This window comes from Schistocerca nitens, chromosome 11 (genome assembly GCF_023898315.1).
Source record: "Schistocerca nitens isolate TAMUIC-IGC-003100 chromosome 11, iqSchNite1.1, whole genome shotgun sequence".
Classification (NCBI taxonomy): Eukaryota; Metazoa; Arthropoda; class Insecta; order Orthoptera; family Acrididae; genus Schistocerca; species Schistocerca nitens.
The window spans coordinates 158098925-158119249 of record NC_064624.1 but is presented as its reverse complement, the minus strand read 5'-3'; the positions used below and the strand labels follow the sequence as shown (position 1 = coordinate 158119249).

At 42.9% G+C, this 20325-nt stretch overlaps 2 protein-coding genes across 2 annotated transcripts in view; both read left to right on the top strand.

Annotated features, from left to right (window-relative positions):
* The window catches only part of LOC126213281 (neprilysin-2-like), a 408856-nt gene that overhangs the window by 210934 nt on the left and 177597 nt on the right, over window positions 1-20325 (top strand). The window contains 1 exon segment of the mRNA XM_049940942.1: window positions 2454-2559. The gene's annotated coding sequence lies outside the window, so the exon portion shown is untranslated.
* Window positions 13822-14438, top strand: LOC126212736 (prostatic spermine-binding protein-like). Its single transcript, XM_049940146.1, has 3 exons — window positions 13822-13912; window positions 14026-14250; window positions 14299-14438. The coding sequence occupies exons 1-3, from the start codon at window positions 13822-13824 to the stop codon at window positions 14436-14438; spliced, it is 456 nt and encodes a 151-aa protein (XP_049796103.1).

Here is a 20325-nt window from a genome sequence, read left to right as displayed (position 1 = left end):
GCACTAGGTGCGGTGTGAATCCTCCTACAGCATAGAGCATTAGAGAAGATGGCGTGAACAATTCCGAGAAACAGGTTATTCGTGTAGAGGCAAATCGCCGGGCCGTCCCCGAGTGTCTGACACAGACGTCTAACGCATCCGACATGGTTTCACAAGGAGTCCACAGAAATCCGTTCGCCGTGCAGCTCGACAGCTCAACATGGCGCCGATGTCCGTCTGGCGTGTGTTGCGTCTACGTTTACTCAAGAAACGTTGCAAAATTTAGCTACTGCAAGCTCTTCGTGAAGGTGACAAACAACAACGTGTGCAGTTCTGTAAATTCGTTCTTGGCAAGATGGAGGATGACAGTTTTCTGCCACGCTTAGTGTTCAGTGACGAGGCAATACTCCATTTAGATGGAAAGGCGAACGATCATAGTGTGAGAATATGGGGGTATGGAACAACCCCATGATGTTGGACAACATGAAAGGGACTCTCCAAAATTGAATGTGTTTCGTGGAGTTTCACGGGGAAAGGTGTACGGTCCATTTTTCTTGGCCGAGAGCACTGTTACAGGAAGCACATATCTCGATATGCTTGACAACTTTCTTTTCCCACAGTTGGACACTGATTCGAACGACTCCAGTAACTAACAGGATGGGGCACCGCCACACTGGCACCTCGAAGTGCGGGAATTTTTAAATCGGAGGATTACTGAACGATGGATCCGTCGCACTGGACTAAATGATTCACATTACTGGCCTCCAAGGTCACCGGACCTGACTGTGTGTGATTATTTCTTGTGGTGGTTTATAAAAGACTCTGTTTATGTGCCTCCTTCAGCAACAACAGTGAATGAACTGAGACATCGCATAAAAGCAGCTGTGGAAGCTGTAGATCAAGACGCGCTTGCTGCTGTGTGGGAACAGTTTGAATACTGTGTTGACATGTGCCGTGCATCTCAAGGGGGGCATAGTGAACATCTGTGAAGAGGTATGATATAAACTTTTTGAGTTTCCTGTTCATGAAAAAACAAACTTCATTTTGTTCATACAATGTAAGCTTTCACGGCCGATATTGTCTTCACTTAAAACTTCCGGGCTGATAGGCCGTGGTCGAAGTATAAAACTCTCCCCTGACGTTTCGTCTCCGACTGCGGGAGACATCCTCGGAGGTAAAGCGGCGAACTGCGAACAGAACTCGAGGAGGCGCTGATTATATAGGCAGTACAGAGGGCGCCACTGTCGATCACGTGGCGTCGGCTATGAGATTGTCTCTGGTAATGCCAACATTCTCGATTGAAAGTAATCGATCGTCACGCTTGCGGTGCAACGCTGACATCCAAATTTTATCCAGTTTAACACCTTCGTCTTTCCTGTTAAAATTATTACGATGTTTATCGATCTCGATTGCCTCTCTATACAAGCGTGCATAACAATCCGAGGTTTTTGATATGACGCTCGTCTCGCTGAATTTTATTTCATGATCACCTTCCTGGTAAACATGTTCCGCTACGGCCGATTTATCCGTGTGACCCAGGCGGCAGTTCCTCTTATGTTCAACAAGACGGGTGTACCGATGTAAACCTGTCCACAACTACAAGGAATTTTATATACCCCCGGTGTAGCCACCAGAAAAATAAAAGAATTTTTAAGGTCGGCAAAAGATGCACGGCCCCCTTTGGCTACACCGGGGGTATATAAAATTCCTTGTAGTTGTGGACAGGTTTACATCGGTACCACAAAGAGAAGTGTGAACACCCGTCTTGTTGAACATAAGAGGAACTGCCGCCTGGGTCACACGGATAAATCGGCCGTAGCGGAACATGTTTACCAGGAAGGTGATCATGAAATAAAATTCAGCGAGACGAGCGTCATATCAAAAACCTCGCATTGTTATGCACGCTTGTATAGAGAGGCAATCGAGATCGATAAACATCGTAATAATTTTAACAGGAAAGACGAAGGTGTCAAACTGGATAAAATTTGGATGTCAGCGTTGCACCGCAAGCGTGACGATCGATTACTTTCAATCGAGAATGTTGGCATTACCAGAGACAATCTCATAGCCGACGCCACGTGATCGACAGTGGCGCCCTCTGTACTGCCTATATAATCAGCGCTTCCTCGAGTTCTGTTCGCAGTTCGCCGCTTTACCTCCGAGGATGTCTCCCGCAGTCGGAGACGAAACGTCAGGGGAGAGTTTTGTACCTCGACCACGGCCTATGAGCCCGGAAGTTTTAAGTGAAGAAACTTCATTTTCTACGTTTGATAGTTTCAGAATTATAGACGTGCCAAATCGGATGATTCCTTTTGATATGTCCTGTGTAATGAGGCCGCGAGAAACAAAAATCAAAAAAAGGCTCGTTTGACGTTTCCTTGTCGGAGGATAGCTTCTCGTTTCTATTTCTGCGGCAGACAACTTCAGTGTGTCACTAAATATCACAACATCGGTTATTGCTTCTGTTTCCCCAGGAACGTCGCGACGTGCCTAGAGGCGTATCGAGACGGCCGTTGCCAGAGTCAGCAGGCTGGAGGGTTCTGAAGACGACGAGGAACTTCTGGTGGACACCGTGGGCGGGTGAGTAGACCAGCAAAGATTAAGACTTGATCTTATTCATCTGTAGAAGGTTCTGCACATACGGGCAGTCCCGTTTATTTACTCCTCGCCGAAAAACTTTTTGACCAGGAACAAAGTGAAAAAGGAAATGTGTCAGTCAAATAATGGTTGTTGTTGTTGTGGTCTTCAGTCCTGAGACTGGTTTGATGCAGCTCTCCATGCTACTCTATCCTCTGCAAGCTTCTTCATCTCCCAGTACTTACTGCAACCAACATCCTTCTGAATCTGCTTAGTGTATGCATCTCTTGGTCTCCCTCTAGGATTTTTACCCTCCACGCTGCCCTCCAATACTAAATGGGTGATCCCTTGATGCCTCAGAACATGTCCTATCAACCGATCCCTTCTTCTAGTCAAGTTGTGCCACAAACTCCCCTTCCCCCCAATCCTATTCACTACCTCCTCATTAGTTACGCGATCTACAACATCTAATCTTCAGCATTCTTCTGTAGCACCGGAGCACCGGTTAGCTATCAGGAACGACATTAGCCAGCATCGTTGCCTATCTTGCTTCCTTTTTTTTTTTTTTTTTTTTGGCTAATTAAGATCGGCAGTTCACTTTCTCTCTTCAAGATCTATATAATTCACTGGAACGTGACGCCATTAACTTAACACAGTACTGACTTTCTACATCTACATCTACGTCTACATCCATACTCCGCAAGCCACCTGACGGTGTGTGGCGGAGGGTACCTTGAGTACCTCTATCGGTTCTCCCTTCTATTCCAGTCTCATATTGTTCGTGGAAAGAAAGCTAGTCGGTATGCCTCTGTGTGAGCTCTAATCTCTCTGATTTTATCCTCATGGTCTCTTCGCGAGATATACGTAAGAGGGACCAATATACTGCTTGACTCTTCGGTGAAGGTATGTTCTCGAAACTTCAACAAAAGCCCGTACCGAGCTACTGACCGTCTCTCCTGCTGAGTCTTCCACTGGAGTTTATCTATTATCTCCGTAACGCTTTCGCGATTACTAAATGATCCTGTAACGAAGCGCGCTGCTTTCCGTTGGATCTTCTCTATCTCTTCTATCAACCCTATCTGGTACGGATCCCACACTGCTGAGCAACATTCAAGCAGTGGGCGAACAAGCGAACTTTGTTTTCGGATTGCATTTTCGTAGGATTCTTCCAATGAATCTCAGTCTGGCATCTGCTTTACCGACGATCAACTTTATATGATCATTCCATTTTAAATCACTCCTAATGCCTACTCCCAGATAATTTATGGAATTAACTGCTTCCAGTTGCTGACCTGCTATTTTGAAGCTAAATGATAAGGGATCTATCTTTCTATGTATTCACAGCACATTACACTTGTCTACATTGAGATTCAATTGCCATTCCCTGCACCATGCGTCAATTCGCTGCAGATCCTCCTGCATTTCAGTACAATTTTCCAGTGTTACAGCCTGTCGATATACCACAGCATCATCCGCAAAAAGCCTCAGTGAACTTCCGATTTCATCCACAAGGTCATTTATGTATATTGTGAATAGCAACGGTGCTACGACACTCCCCTGCGGCACACCTGAAATCACTCTTACTTCGGAAGACTTCTCTCCATTGAGAATGACATGGTGCGTTCTGTTATCTAGGAACTCTTCAATCCATTTACACAATTGGTCTGATAGTCCATATGCTCTTACTTTGTTCATTAAACGACTGTGGGGAACTGTATCGAACGCCTTGTGGAAGTCAAGAAACACGGCATCTACCTGGGAACCCGTGTCTATGGCCCTCTGAGTCTCGTGGACGAATAGCGCGAGCTGGGTTTCACACGACCGTCTTTTTCGAAACCCATGCTGATTCCTACAGAGTAGATGTCTAGTCTCCGGGAAAGTCATTATACTCGAACATAATACGTGTTTCAAAATTCTACAACTGATAGACGTTAGAGATATAGGTCTATAGTTCTGCACATCTGTTCGACGTTCCTTCTTGAAAACGGGGATGACCTGTGCCCTTTTCCAATCCTTTGGAACGCTACGGTCTTCTGAGACCTACGGTACACCGCTGCAAGAAGGGGGGCAAGTTCCTTCGCATACTCTGTGTAACGACTTTAACTGATGATTAAGTGAAAATCACGGAGTTTCAAGTATTGCTGACAGATGTCTTAACTTTTGTACCATTTTTCACATTAAGTGAATATCTGTGAAGCTCTCGTTGCTTTTCCGTACCTCAACAAGCAACTAGCCAGAATGAGATACACAGTACAGTCACCTGTCAAAAGTCCTTTTAACCTCTTGCAGTGCAGACCGCTAAGGCACTTGCAGGAAGAGCGTCAGTGAGGTCCTGAAAGCTTCTAACAATCCTACCACAACAGAGGTCAAAATTTAATAATGATTGTGGTGTTCCTCACGCTGCTAAATACTGCATCTTCGGGCAACAACGAAGTTATTATGTGGCAGGTGTCATTAGAGCACAGTTAGTAAAGTCCTTTCATGTAATAATGAATAAACTAGTCACTCATCTTTTCGTGTTTCCCACGCTGGTCTCGTTGTAAAATCATGGCTCAACCGTCGAAAACCTAGGTGGTGATGATTACAAGCTCGGATGCAAAGAGGCCTAGGTTTTTATTCTGCCATATTCAAAAGTTTTATAGATGTGTTTCACAAACCATTCTTGAAGATTAAACCTTTGACAGTTAGCACAATGGTGATGTAAAAAAATAATCAGCACTCCTGGAAGGTCCCGGTAGGGGTGTGAAGCCGTGCCGCATCCAGTTTCCTGGCCAGCTGCGCTGGATTTCTCTGAGTGAACGGCCCGATCTAGGTGGTCGCCACAGATTCTAGACTGGGTTTAAATCCGGAGTTTGAATACAGGGGCAGTGTGGTAAAGTCATCCTGGTGCTCTTCCAACCAGGCACTGACGCTGCGAGCTGCGTGACGTGTAGCGTTGTCCTGCTGGTAGATGACACCGTGCTGTGGAAAAAAAGACTGCGTGTAGGGGTGAATATGGTCACCGAGGATAGACGCGTACTTGTGTTGAGCCGTCCTGCGTTCTAGACTCGCGAGAACACTCAGCGAGAGCCACAAAGTCCCCAGAGGAGGACGCTCCGACGAATGTTGCAAACGTAACGTTAGCGACAGCCCCAGACGGTGCACAAGTCCCGCCCAATCACCCCCCTCCACACCAATCCATATCCTAAGCTCCGCCCATGGTGTGCCGCATGTACCAACGTCAAAGTTGTTTGTATCACAGATATGCCAGTCATAACAAGGGAGAAAATCAGTAGTTAGTACGAAATACAGTTTTTCCGGTACCATTGTGAAAAGAATTAGAAATATGTTCATTGGATATGCGAGTTGAAAAATCGTCAGTAAGAAAGAAATATAAAAATGGTATCCACACTGTCTTTTTTATTTCATGAGCTTTCATCTGCACTATATCAAAAAATTTGATATTTGTTAACTGCAGTGGGCGAAAATTTCCGTCACCTCGCGTTGTGTAAGAAATTCTGTTGGGAAATATTAATTGGTAGTATCGCCAAGGATGCTGACCATTATCTCGATTGTCTAAAGTCAATGTTGTGCCTAAACAAGGCAAAGTCGATGTCTTGGTTTGTTTCTGGGTACCTCATTAAGACTAAAGAATATAAGAGTGGGATAATGTAGAAATGCGTAATGCAAGCAGTCAGACATTTATACAGTGACATTCTTCATTAATATTTGCCTGTGTAATGGGTGAATTTTTACTTGTGAACTCTTATGACTGCTTGCTTATAGCTGACACGAGATTACTTTGAGTTCTTCTTCAGTGTTTGAGAGCTTTAGAGCTGACTATTGTTAAACATATGTACATAATTTCGTCAGTGTCATTCCAACACATCTTGTTGTTGTTGTTGTTGTTGTGGTCTTCAGTCCTGAGACTGGTTTGATGCAGCTCTCCATGCTAATCTATCCTGTGCAAGCTCCTTCATCTCCCAGTACCTACTGCATCCTACATCCTTCTGAATCTGCTTAGTGTATTCATCTCTTGGTCTCCCTCTACAATTTTTACCCTCCACGCTGCCCTCCAATGCTAAATTGGTGATCCCTTGCTGTCTCAGAACATGTCCTATCAACCGATCCCTTCTTCTAGTCAAGTTGTGAAACAAGCTGTTCTTCTCCCCAATTCTATTCAATACCTCCTCATAAGTTATGTGATCTACCCATCTAATCTTCAGCATTCTTCTGTAACACCACATTCCGAAAGCTTCTACTCTCTTCTTGTCTAAAGTATTTATCCTCCATGTTTCACTTCCATACATGGCTACAGTCCATACAAATACTTTCAGAAACGACTTCCTGACACTTAATTCTATACTCGAACAAATTTCTCTTCTTCAGAAACGCTTTCCTAGCCATTGCCAGTCTACATTTTATATCTTCTCTACTTCGACCATCATCAGTTATTTTGCTCCCCAAATAGCAAAACTCCTTCACTACTTTAAGTGTCTCATTTCCTAATCTAATTCGCTCAGCATCATCCGATTTAATTCGACTACATTCCATTATCCTCGTTTTGCTATTGTTGATGTTCATCTTATATCCTCCTTTCAAGACACTGTCCATTCTGTTCAACTGCTCTTCCAAGTCCTTTGCTGTCTCTGACAGAATTAAAATGTCATCGGCTAACCTCAAAGTTTTTATTTCTTCTCCCTGGACTTTGATACCAACTCCAAAATTTTCTTTTGTTTCCTTCACTGCTTGCTCAATATACAGATTGAATAACATCGGGGAGAGGCTACAACCCTGTCTCACTCCCTTCCCAACCACTGCTTCCCTTTCATGCCCCTCGACTCTTATAACTGCAGTCTGGTTTCTATACAAATTGTAAATAGTCTTTCGCTCCCTGTATTTTACCCCTGCCACCTTTAGAATTTGAAAGAGAGTATTCCAGTCAACATTGTTAAAAGCTTTCTCTAAGTCTACAAATGCTAGAAACATAGGTTTGCCTTTCCTTAATCTTTCCTCTAATATAAGTCGTGAGGTCAGTATTGCCTCACGTGATCCAACATCTTATCGTACTTTAATGTCTGTTAGATATCAGTTTTGACAGCAGTTGGGCACAACAGTTAAGATTAGGTACCTTGTGTATGATAACTTTATTGAGAGTGCTTATCTGTGTTTCATTTTGACAGTATTACACAAACTGCTAAGAAGTACTAACAGCACAACACTGCTGGTATGAACAACCGCGGTAAAACAAAAAACGACGAACAAAAACACTACAGCGACGAGGACTACCATAGAGTAGAAATATCTCTGGAGTGAGCATACAGAAGCGCAGAATTGGTTTTGTGTTGTCAACATACGTTGCCACAATGGTCACGTGATCTCGGGACGCCGTAGATTTGCCCGACATTTATCCTATAAATTTTGAATGTTGTCATATCGCTAGTAAAGACAGATTCCATTCGTAAGTGCTGTGGATTTAGTATAAACGTTTTGCAGGCACCATAGCAGTTTACGTCTGATATTTGAAATAAATTGGGCTCTTAGCTTTGAAGAGCAAAATGAACGAGCATGACGTCACAGAAGCTTCACGTCAGCATGTATTTACAAATTATTTCATGTCACATCTCGTCAAGCCGCTTAACACAGTACTGAACGGCGAAATTGGGTTTTTGAGTCACCATCCCTAATATGCATAAAATGTTACAGTATAGTATCAGAACTGAGGAGCTAACAACGACAAAATTTGTCAATGGCCGAAGCAAACTTTATAACCTATGTTCTTGATCAATTATTTTTGGTAAATTACTGAGAAGTGAGGCAACGTTTCAAAACATCGACAATTATTTGCTAGGGAAAATATGCACATTCATACACATCAAAGAAAGCTTCAAACGAATTAATGAAGCGTGTTAAACTTATCCATTACGTTTTTTCTTATGTAATTAATAACATCATTACCAACTGTATTTGACTCCTTCATTAAAGCTGACTTTTTTGCTTAAAATGTCATATAGTGGAATTTGCTTCGTCTACTTATGTTCTTATACCGGGTGATCAAAAAGTCAGTATAAATTTGAAACCTTAATAAATCACGGAATAATGTAGATAGAGAGCTAAAAATTTACACACATGCTTGGAATGACATGGGGTTTTATTAGAACCAAAAAAAGTATTCCTAGACACGTGAAAGATCCATTGCTCGGGAGACTAGAAATCTACTCTGTAGGAATCAGCATGGGTTTCGAAAAAGACGGTCATGTGAAACCCAGCTCGCGCTATTCATCCACGAGACTCAGAGGGCCATAGACACGGGTTCACAAGTAGATGCCGTGTTCCTTGACTTCCGCAAGGCGTTTGATACAGTTCCCCACAGTCGTTTAATGAACAAAGTAAGAGCATATGGACTATCAGACCAATTGTATGATTCGATTGAAGAGTTCCTAGATAACAGAACGCAGCATGTCATCCTCAATGCAGAGAAGTCTTCCGAAGTAAATTTCAGGTGTGCCGCAGGGGAGTGTCGATCAGTTTGGCTTTAGGAAAAGTAAAGGGACGAGAGAGGCAATTCTGACGTTACGGCTAATAATGGAAGCAAGGCTAAAGAAAAATCAAGACACTTTCATAGGATTTGTCGACCTGGAAAAAGCGTTCGACAATATAAAATGGTGCAAGCTGTTCGAGATTCTGAAAAAAGTAGGGGTTAGCTATAGGGAGAGACGGGTCATATACAATATGTACAACAACCAAGAGGGAATAATAAGAGTGGACGATCAAGAATGAAGTGCTCGTATTACGAAGGGTGTAAGACAAGGCTGTAGCCTTTCGCCCCTACTCTTCAATCTGTACATCGAGGAAGCAATGATGGAAATAAAAGAAAGATTCAGGAGTGGAATTAAAATACAAGGTGAAATGATATCAATGATACGATTCGCTGATGACATTGCTATCCTGAGTGAAAGTGAAGAAGAATTAAATTATCTGCTGAATGGAATGAACAGTCTAATGAGTACACAGTATGGTTTGAGAGTAAATCGGAGAAAGACGAAGGTAATGAGAAGTAGTAGAAATGAGAACAGCGAGAAACTTAACATCAGGATTGATGGTCACGAAGTCAATGGAGTTAAGGAATTCTGCTACCTAGGCAGTAAAATAACCAATGACGGACGGAGCAAGGAGGACATCAAAAGCAGACTCGGTATGGCAAAAAAGGCATTTCTGGCCAAGAGAAGTCTACTAATATCAAATACCGGCCTTAATTTGAGGAATAATGTTGAAAATTAGGTGGACTGATAAGGTAAGGAATGAGGAGGTTCTACGCAGAATCGGAGAGGAAAGGAATATGTGGAAAACACTGATAAGGAGGATGATAGGACATCTGCTAAGACATGAGGGAATGACTTCCATGGTACTAGAGGGAGCTGTAGAGGGCAAAAACTGTAGAGGAAGACAGAGATTGGAATACGTCAAGCAAATAATTGATGACATAGGTTGCAAGTGCTACTCTGAGATGAAGAGGTTAGCACAGGAAAGGAATTTGTGGCGGGCCGCATCAAACCAGTCAGTAGACTGATCACAAAAAAAAAAAAAAAAAAAAAAAACCGCATTGGGAGTGATTTAAAATGGAATGATCATATAAAGTTGATCGTTGGTAAAGCAGATGCCAGACTGAGATTCATTGGAAAAATCCAAAGGAAATGCAAAACGAAAACAAAGAAAGTAGGTTACAGTACACTTGTTCGCCCGCTGCTTGAATACTGCTCAGCAGTGTGGGATCCGTACCACATAGGGTTGATAGAAGAGATAGAGAAGATCCAGCGGAGAGCAGCGCGCTTCGTTACAGGATCATTTAGTGATCGCGAAAGCGTTACGGAGATGATGGATAAACTCCAGTGGAAGACTCTGCAGGAGAGACGCTCAGTAGCTCGGTACGGGCTTTTGTTGAAGTTTCGAGAACATACCTTCACCGAAGAGTCAAGCAGTATATTGCTCCCTCCTACGTATATCTCGCGAAGAGACCATGAGGATACAATCAGAGAGATTAGGGCCCACACAGAGGCATACCGACAATCCTTCTTTCCACGAACACTACGAGACTGGAATAGGAGGGAGAACCGATAGAGGTACTCAAGGTACCCTCCGCCACACACCTTCAGGTTGCTTGCGGAGTATGGATGTAGATATAGATGTAGATGTAGATGTAGATGTAGATTTGAAGAGCAGAGGGAAAGAAGTGCCGTGGCTCGTGCCGTGGGAAAAAAACCTCTGCGACAGTGGGATTGGTAGTAAGAGCAGTAGTGGCTTACTAGCTGCGATAGTTCGTGCAAGGTTGGATTTGTTAGTATGGGAATCATGCATCGTTTACCGTGGCAAGCGATGGCACTGTATCCCAGTTGCTGGAGCCGCTACATTCCTGGAACAATCGAGATCGTTATACAGTAGTGGGAGATCGGTCATAGATCATCTCACTGTGTGGGGGATGTGTGGAGCTTGTTTGCATGCAGTGTACGGTACGGCTTCCCTGCGTGGTGCCAGTTATTCGACAGTGCATTCCAGCTGGATATCCAGTAATGGCGTCTGATTAACAGGGGCTCACCTGTACCGTTATGTTTGCGTATGCTTGGCCAAAGATGTTAGGTCCTTACAAGTATGTGTTTTGGTCTTTTATGTTTCGATCTATGATTATGGTCGTAGTTCCCCAGATTCAGAATAAACGGGTTCTGCGAATGTCTGGAGTTTCTGTATACTCTTGTGGTGAGTTTGTGGATTGCCTCCGTGATAGTCTCAAGTCGGTATTCCCGGTGAAGGTCTGCGATACGTGTGTGTCGGGGAGCATTGCTTATGAATTTGAGTACTTTGTTTTGTATGAGCTGCAGACGGCGCAGGCGTGTAGGTGCAGCGTATCCCCAAACAGGAGCTGCGTACGTCATCAGGGGACGGATAAGTGTCATGTACATGGACCTCGACACCCTTCTGTTCAGTGTGCTGCCTTGTCATCCTCAGCCCACAGGAGTCACTGGTTGCTGTCATGGAGAGGCATGTGGTCAGCACACCGCTCTCCCGGCCACATGTCACTTTACGAGACCAGAGCCGCTACTTCTCAATCAAGCACACTCGGTCCAAAACCCAATGATCATACCATTTTGGACGTCAGATAAATCGCCCCCTTTCCCCATTACAACAACGACTGCATTCATTTCTGCGTCCCCTAAATGACGGTCAACCTACGGAAAACGTGCGAACTCATGTGGCTGCGAACCAAATATAACCAAGTGCAGTTTGCTCGCACTCTCCTAGCTTTGATACGAGCCAGGCTTCTAGTTCGCTTTTACAGGGTCCATCGTATTCCCATCGATGTTAAATGAAGCTTCACAGGCTAGGTGTCCAGGCATACCGGGATGTGCAGTTTCCCCCAGAGATGGTTAGAATGTAGAGGTACGGATTAAAGTCGATTGGAGTTCTGTTTGTGGGGATATGTGAAAGCATTTGTGTATGTGAAAAAAAAATCAGAAACCTTGTATAATGCTGACAACGGATTATTGATCTCTACGCTCAAAAACCTTATCAAATTCTTCACAACACATCGAGTATTACCTGCAGCCTTATGGTAAACTGTCCGACTGAGCAAAACGTCCAGAACAGACACTCATTTCACTATAATCACTTCGCATTTCCAGCTGTGTTTTTTATTATTTTTTATTTTATTTTATTGTATTTCATTTATTTATTACATACATTTACTGTCGATGCAGGAGCAACAAAGTTGCACATGGCTGCAGTGTTTATCAAATGCTCTGTGCTAATGATAATGATGCTGATAGTGATGTTAATAATGATGAAGATAATGATGGTGCTGCTGATGAAGACAATGGTGATGATCATGACAATGATCATGAAGATGAAAATGGTGGTGATTTAATAATGCTAATGATGGTAATGGTAGTCGTAAAAGTGTAGCAATGATGATGAAAGTTATGGAGGAGATAGTGCTGACAATGACAAAAATGGGGATTGGAGTATAGCTGTTAGTCTTTTTCATTTGGCTACATACAACCATAGACAACTTAATACAGATTTTTGCAGTTTACATCATCAGTGATAGTCGTGAGAAGAAGGAAGAGGAGGAGAAGTAGGTGGTTATGATGATGCTGATATGGTGCCAATGGTATAGGTTATGGTGGCGGTTGTGATGCAGTTAGTAGTGATGATAGGGATGATAGTGGTAGTGGAGGTAGTGATGATTATGACACTTGTGATAATCGTGGTGTGGTGTGCGTACTGTAAGACCTTCGGTACACACACCATCAGATTATTTGACTTGTCGCTCTAACGAAGTAGGCGAGTGTCAGCAATATGTCTCGTGGTCTTATCGTGGCGTGTTTATCTTCTGCTGTTAGGTCAGACAATAGAGATGCCACTTGCACGCTTATAGTAGCAGATTGACGGTGACCAACTTTAAACAGAACTTGATTAATTTTCACACATATTTATTAAAATAATAAAAAGTATAGAAATTACTTGATTCTGGATGCTGTTTACAATTGACAATCTGAAGTTCCTTTGGTCTTGGTACGTTAATCTTATTCTCACATATCTCTGATACATGACAAAGTGTCTATACATTTCTTCATGGCTATGTACAGGGATATGGTAATGTTATTAGGCGCAGACTGAAACTTGACTATAGAGTGGTACAGACTAATTCAGACTGGTACAGACTGGTGCAGACAAATGCAGACTGGTGCAGGCAAATGCAGACTGACTAATCGAAGGTCTGTACACTCGTTATAATACCTCGCGGATTCAGGGATCACTGCACAAGTGTGATCCGCGAGGAGAAAAGGTTCTACGTTAGCAGCAATCGCATTGGCTGTGAGACATATTAACACACGGATCGGCGGAAGCAGAATTTGGTCCGTCTCTAAGACAGCGCCATCTCGTAGTGCGGAGACGGTCGAGCGCTGTGCCTGCGCTGTTGTGCTTAGCGGGGCTCTAGTGGGAAAGTTGTGTACGCGCTGACTATGCAGAACTATGGTTCAAATGGCTCTGAGCACTATGGGACTCAACTGCTGTGGTCATAAGTCCCCTAGAACTTAGAACTACTTAAACCTAACTAACCTAAGGACAGCACACAACACCCAGCCATCACGAGGCAGAGAAAATCCCTGACCCCGCCGGGAATCGAACCCGGGAACCCGGGCGTGGGAAGCGAGAACGCTACCGCACAACCACGAGATGCGGGCTGCAGAACTATGTACACAACACGTGGTGATGATTATGTTGCCGATAATGATAACAGTAATGGTTAATGTGATGATGGATTGTTATGGTGGAAATGATGATGCTGATAATAGTGTTGATAGAGATGGTGGTGTTGATGGTATTGGCACTGCTGATATGGTTGTAGTAAAGCTTGTGGTGGAGATAATAGTGATGGTGGTGTTGGTGGTGATAGTTATGATTCTTAAGATTATTGTGTCGATGCTACTGAAGGTTCTGATGTTCATGATGATGATGATGATGATGATGATGATGATGATGGCAATGGTAGCTTTATAGGTGGTGAAGAATGTGGTAATGAAGCCGATGATGGATTTGATGGTGATCATGATGAGGTTGAGGATAGTGATGATGGAAATATAGGTTATGGTGGCAGTGATAATGATGGTGATAGTAGTAATGCTCATTTTGGTAGTGGTGGTTTCGTTGATGGTCATGGTGATTAAGATTTCTGTGGTGATGGTATTGCTGTTAATGGTGATGAAGATAGCATGGTGACTATGGTGATGCTGGTGGTGATCACAGTAATGATTGATAATGGTGATGTTGCTGCTGATGATGATGATGCTAGTGGTGGTGATGATGCTACAGGCAACGATCAGATGGAGAGGCAAAGGAAGGAATAAATCGTCCACGAAACTGATGGCTAAAAACGCATTTGTTGTTCCGAGAATGAATGAGGAAAGTTGTGGTGGTTGGCTGAAATATTTAGGAGAGCTGTCAGTTGTACCTGAGTAACTCACACGCTACAACCCTCTACACAGGACGTGTGGGCTTGGAAGATTACCCGTGATGGAGCATTTCCGCAGCCGCCTATTGTGTAGAGATTCAGGCGTACGATGGATAGAAGGCGCAATAGGATGGATCCGATTCTCAAGCGTATGCAGGTGCTTCGTGCAAGCGCAGACGACCAAGTGGGAAGCAGAAGTGACTAACGGCGCGAATTTCTATGAGAATTGTGTACCTCGCTCCTGCTCAGTGAAACATAGTACAGCTGGTTGTTCGTCTCACAAAAATTAAAGTGTGAAATATCTGCAGTTTTCGGTATTATTTGAAGCTTTGTCTCAGTTATGCTATTTATCAGAAGAACTGGCATTTTAAGCCAATCGTCTTTAGTTGTTTGAGCCTCTAAGAAAGTAGAAAAAAGGTTCTCACTTTTCTTTTCTTTGTTTGATTCGGTAATACAGGAAGTAAGTACCACCAAATGCTTATTCCTCAAAGAGTTACGGAATTCACAGCAAACCTGTGTATTATCGGTTTAGACAGACTCGAAACTGAAATGCGATGCGCAAACGATGAGCTCGCCAGTCGCCAGAAATCGCAATGTAACCGTTAATCTGGGAAGGACTAAAGTATGACAATTTTCAGCTAGTACAGTTGAACAAACAATCGTATGAAGAAATACACACACAAAATTAAAGTCTTGCTTTCTGCTTGGCGGAATTGCTTCCCTCAAACGGTGTCTCAGGCGAATAATGGGCTCAATGAAGGGTGACAGCTTGTTGAAACAAGCTGCATATATTCTCACAAAATTTTAAACTGTAGTGGATCCTCCAGGCTCAGTTTCTTCATCAATAGGGTATAACATTCGTTTCCCTGGTTTCTTCTACGAAGCCACAGCGGAATCCAGCAGTTCTATTTTTGCCACGTCTTTCTTCCGATTTTTTCATGATGCTGAAAGCCGCAACTACGGTAATAAGACCAAGGAGATATTTTCTTCCATCCTTCTGAGTCTTGTCTTCTGACAGTATTTAGACGACTTTTATAACGAGTGCGTTTACACATGTGAGCGACATATAGTTTCGTATAAACTGCGAGGAAACAATTAAATGCAACATCATAGTGACCGTCTGAAGTACAAATAATTGTAGTGGCCTCAGAAAAAGAATAAAATACCCGAAAGTGAGCTAAACTCGCCGATTCACGTGCTGGAAGTTGTCAACAAACACAGCAAACTCGCAAAGCAGACGACGTGACAGACACGTACTGTATAAATGCTTTTTTGTTGTTAGACGTTCTACCGCATAGAGTGCTGCAGTAGACAACGACTTTCTTGTGAGAGTCGCACGTGTACTCTAAAACAGGCTTAAGGACACTGCCTGTGAAACTTACGAGTCTGGGTCAGCCAACAATTTTAATAGGTCACAAATGTTAATAGCAGCATGCACTCCACCCAATAGTGAATAATCCATTATGTCCGATAGTAAAAGTTACACATGTGATCTGCAAGTGCGTGATGTGTTTCCAATTGCCCCCTCACAGCAGAACTTTCCTGTCTCGTCTTACAAGGAGACGGCACGACCGTGGGGTCGGGGATTTGTCCGAAATTTTGTGTGGTGAAAGAGGACCCCCTAACACCTCACGTGGTTAAAGTATTAGGACGCACTACTCGGAAAATCCCGGGAAAAATCGATACAAAATTTCTTAGGTGCCGTATCAGAATAAAATGTTAGCCCGTTGCCGGGCCGCCGTTTGGCCTACATGGTTAGCGCTCGGACCCTTATGCCAGAGGTCTCGGCTTCGATTCCTCCTCCGGCACTTTTTTTATTCTGTTGCTTGCAAAATTGCAGCGCATTGTTACAGGAGAATCGTGAAATTAATTCCCGGGAAGATTCATTCTATAATTCGCCATCAATTATCGTCACCAATATTCCGAGACATGAATCAATATTCCTGGTTTGCCTCAAAATTATCAGGAACTCAAAACATTTTCGTAAATGTTAATGGGGCATGTTTTTGTACAGATTTATTGCAAACGCCCTGTGATTGTAAAAAATCCGCTTTTATATGTTGCGCAAGATGTCGCAAAAATTATTGCTTTGTTTGTTTTTACGATAATTGCCACTCCGGTTCTTGTTTATAATTATTATATGTATAAAAATTGAATGTTTCCCAATCGACTTTGTTATTCTGATTAAAAACCCAATGTTTCTCCTCATATACTTTACAATGAAAAATGGAAAACCCACCGCCATGAATTGTGTTGTTGGACAAAAAGAAAATAATTTTTATTCAATAAAGTAACTAATTTGTTAAAGATAATGTAGGTTTGGGAAAATTTCTGAATAATAGGTGGAATAACAAAAGAAAAGGAAACAGAAGAAAAAAAAAAGTGCCAGCGGAGGAATCGAACCCGAGACCTCTGGTGTAAGAGCCCGAGCCCTAAACATCTAGGACAGACGGCGGTTCGGCAACGCACTAACATTTCATACTCATACGGCACCTAAGAAACTTTGGGTCGATTTTTCCCGGGATTTTCCTGGTGGTGCGTCCTAATATTTTAACCACGTGAGGTGTTAGGGGTCCTCTTTCACCACACAACATTTTGGACAAATCCCCGACCCCACGGTCGTGCAGTCTCCTTGTTAGTAAAACCCGCCCTTGAAGAGGCGTCACACTCGGCTAACGCGCGTGGCCAGCTGGGCTGACGAAGTCTGGAAAGGCCCGCACCTGCGTTTTTGCAACTCACGGAGCCAGCGTAATACACCGGAGCCAGCAGTGAGCGTCATTCCGGAGGTCCCGCTGCGCTGTTCAGAAGCCAACCGAGCCGTCAACTGTTTCTGTTAGAGGCGCCAGGCGACTGTCTTCCCCCCACCCTCGCACCCCTGCCGCGCCAGCTCCCCCCATTTGACTGCTGTAGCCTTCCCTCACTCACAGAGCCGGACGATGCCTTTCTATCGCAGTGCTCGACAAACTCTCTCCGTCGGAAGCAACAGGTGCCAGAAGTGACAATCATATTTGCTGCCACGTTGTGTAGACACGTCTTCGACACACGTATCTAAAGATCTTTGACGGCGACAGTACGAATCGTCTGTTGTTGCTCGGCGCGTTGTATAAATTACGTTCCAATCCTCTGGACCGAAAAATCTGTTCCGGAACGCGGTACAAATAAATGCTACGCTGATAAATTGTGATAACGAGGGGAAAGGGCCACGTGTTCGGTAATTTTTTATCGTTTGAAGCATGGAGGAGAACACGATGATCAACAGCGTCAAGCAAACTGTTATAAGGTGAGTATTCTTTTGTGTCTTATGGTTTCTCTTCCTCCCACCGTCAGCTGTTTCTTCGTTCCGTTTTTGTTACTTAATTTTTTACTCAACAGAGAAGTTACACGAATGTGCTTGCACGAATGATGCAGGCCAAACATTTTGCTCGACACCACTGAACCGTGCAAAAATGGCGAAACAGTTGTATTTGCTTCCATTTTCATTCCACGGTGATAGAGGCGCGATGCGCAACTAACTAGTGGCGTTGACGGATGCGTTTGCAAAACTTTACTCGTAATTTTTTATGTCTACATCGCACTGTGTCTTTGATGTACAGCACAAAACTGTGAACTGTGTGTGACAACCTGTGATCTAAGCAAAAGATTACGCATTAAAATGCTTTTAAAAGTGATAACAGACTGTCCATTGACCACATGTCTTCAGCTGATGTGCATGGAAAATCTACATTCCCACGTACGTGTTTGCAATGAAAATGATTTAATGAACAAGTGAACGAATTTTTAGGCACAATAACCTTTCCTGAATAGATACTGTACAGTAATTTTCAAGGACTTTATTGAGTGGCATCGTCTTTATTTGAATAGCTCATAAATGTCTCAAGTGCAAACTCTACATTCGTTTATAAGTGTTTTTAATGAAATTGGTTAAATCGCGATATGAAAGCTTATTTTTAATGCTACATAAACATCTGTAAATAGTTATAGGGATTTTCTAGGACTATAGAAGGTAATGATTAATTTATGTATAAAGTTTACAAGTTTAGTCAATTGATAGATGTGAAAAATATGCATTTGTTCGTATGTGTTCGTGCTTTGGTCGAAGATTGAACCTTCGCTTCTAATCTTTGAAAATCATAACGGTGGACTTCACGAACTGTCATGTTCAGATAGGGTAACTGTTTAAGGCGATTGTTGCATTAAGCAAGATATCAAGAGTCCGAGACCCAGGTAGGAACAAATTTTCACTAGCCGGCATATATTCTGTTCAATTAATGTTGTGTTATTCGTTGTCACTGATTAATCTGTGGAGTTTGCATGAAATGGAGCAGGTGATAAGTTCCACCAGATTTCTACATCTACAGCTACATACATACCGGTACTCTGCAATCCACCGTACGGTGCGTGGCGGAGGGTACCTCGTACCACAACTAGCATCTTCTCTCCCTGTTCCACTCCCAAACAGAACAAGGGAAAAATGACTGGCTATATGCCTCTGTACGAGTCCTAATCTCTGTTATCTTATCTTTGTGGTCTTTCCGCGAAATATAAGTTGGCGGCAGTAAAATTGTACTGCAGTCAACCTCAAATGCTGGTTCTCTAAATTTCCTCAGTAACGATACACGAAAACAACGCCTCCTTTCCTCCAGAGACTCCCACCCGAGTTCCTGAAGCATTTCCGTAACACTCGCGTGATGATGAAACCTACCAGTGACAAACCTAGCAGCCCGCCTCTGAATTGCTGCTATGTCCTCCCTCAATCCGACCTGATAGGTATCCCAAACGCTCGAGCAGTACTCAAGAATAGGTCGTATTAGTGTTTTATAAGCGGTCTCCTTTACAGATAAACCAAATCTTCCCAAAATTCTACCAATGAACCGAAGACCACTATCTGCCTTCCCCACAACTGCCATTACATGCTTGTCCCACTTCATATCGCTCTGCAATGTTACGCCCAAATATTTAATTGATGTGACTGTGTCAAGCGCTACACTACTAATGGATTATTCAAACTTTACGGGATTCTTTTTCCTATTCATCTGCATTAATTTACACTTACCTATATTTAGAGTTAGCTGCCATTCTTTACACCAGTCATAAATCCTGTCCAAGTCATCTTGTATCCTCCTACAGTCACTCAACGACGACACCTTCCCGTACACCACAGCATCATCAACAAACAGCCGCACATTGCTATCCACCCGATCCAAAAGACCATTTATGTAGATTTCTGCACAGAAGACCGTATATTAATTTTTTCTGTATTATTTATTACAATGGAGTTTCATGTCCGAAACGTGTAATGTGATACAACACTTTCTTGAAGCACGTCAACGTAACATGTCATTACTGAGCTAGGATATTAGGAGCCTCTCAGCGTCAAGTTGTGCTTAATTTTAGAGTTCTTTCTGCCAATCACTGATGTCGTCATGGAAAATATAACTGTCACGTTTACTCAGAAGGCATTGTTTCTATAAGTACATATACGTGCTCTCGAACAAACTGTGGAGCACATGGCAGAGGGTACTTAGGTCTGTACTATAAAGAGTTTCTTCCCCTATAAAGGGTATTTCAGTAGGCCTACTGGCTTTCATCAAGTGCATCGCTCTGAAAAGTTAATTGCATGAACTAGATTTGAAAAAAATAAAAAAAATGTTATCTCAGATCCAGAAGGCCAAAGATATTTTTTTTAAAATTCGTGAGAAAAATTTTATCAATTTCTTTTCTAACGATTAATTTCGTAATATAAAAATAAAAATGGAGATAGTTAGCTAAAAATCCTCCTAACG

What these genes read in the sequence shown, in the direction of transcription:
- LOC126212736 (XM_049940146.1), top strand. Translation starts at nt 13,822, where the DNA reads ATGATAACAGTAATGGTTAATGTGATGATGGATTGTTATGGTGGAAAT. An exon ending in TAGAGATGGTGGTGTTGATG is followed by an intron (nt 13,913 to 14,025) that starts GTATTGGCACTG and finishes ATGCTACTGAAG; the next exon opens with GTTCTGATGTTCATGATGAT. An exon ending in TGGTTTCGTTGATGGTCATG is followed by an intron (nt 14,251 to 14,298) that starts GTGATTAAGATT and finishes ATGGTGATGAAG; the next exon opens with ATAGCATGGTGACTATGGTG.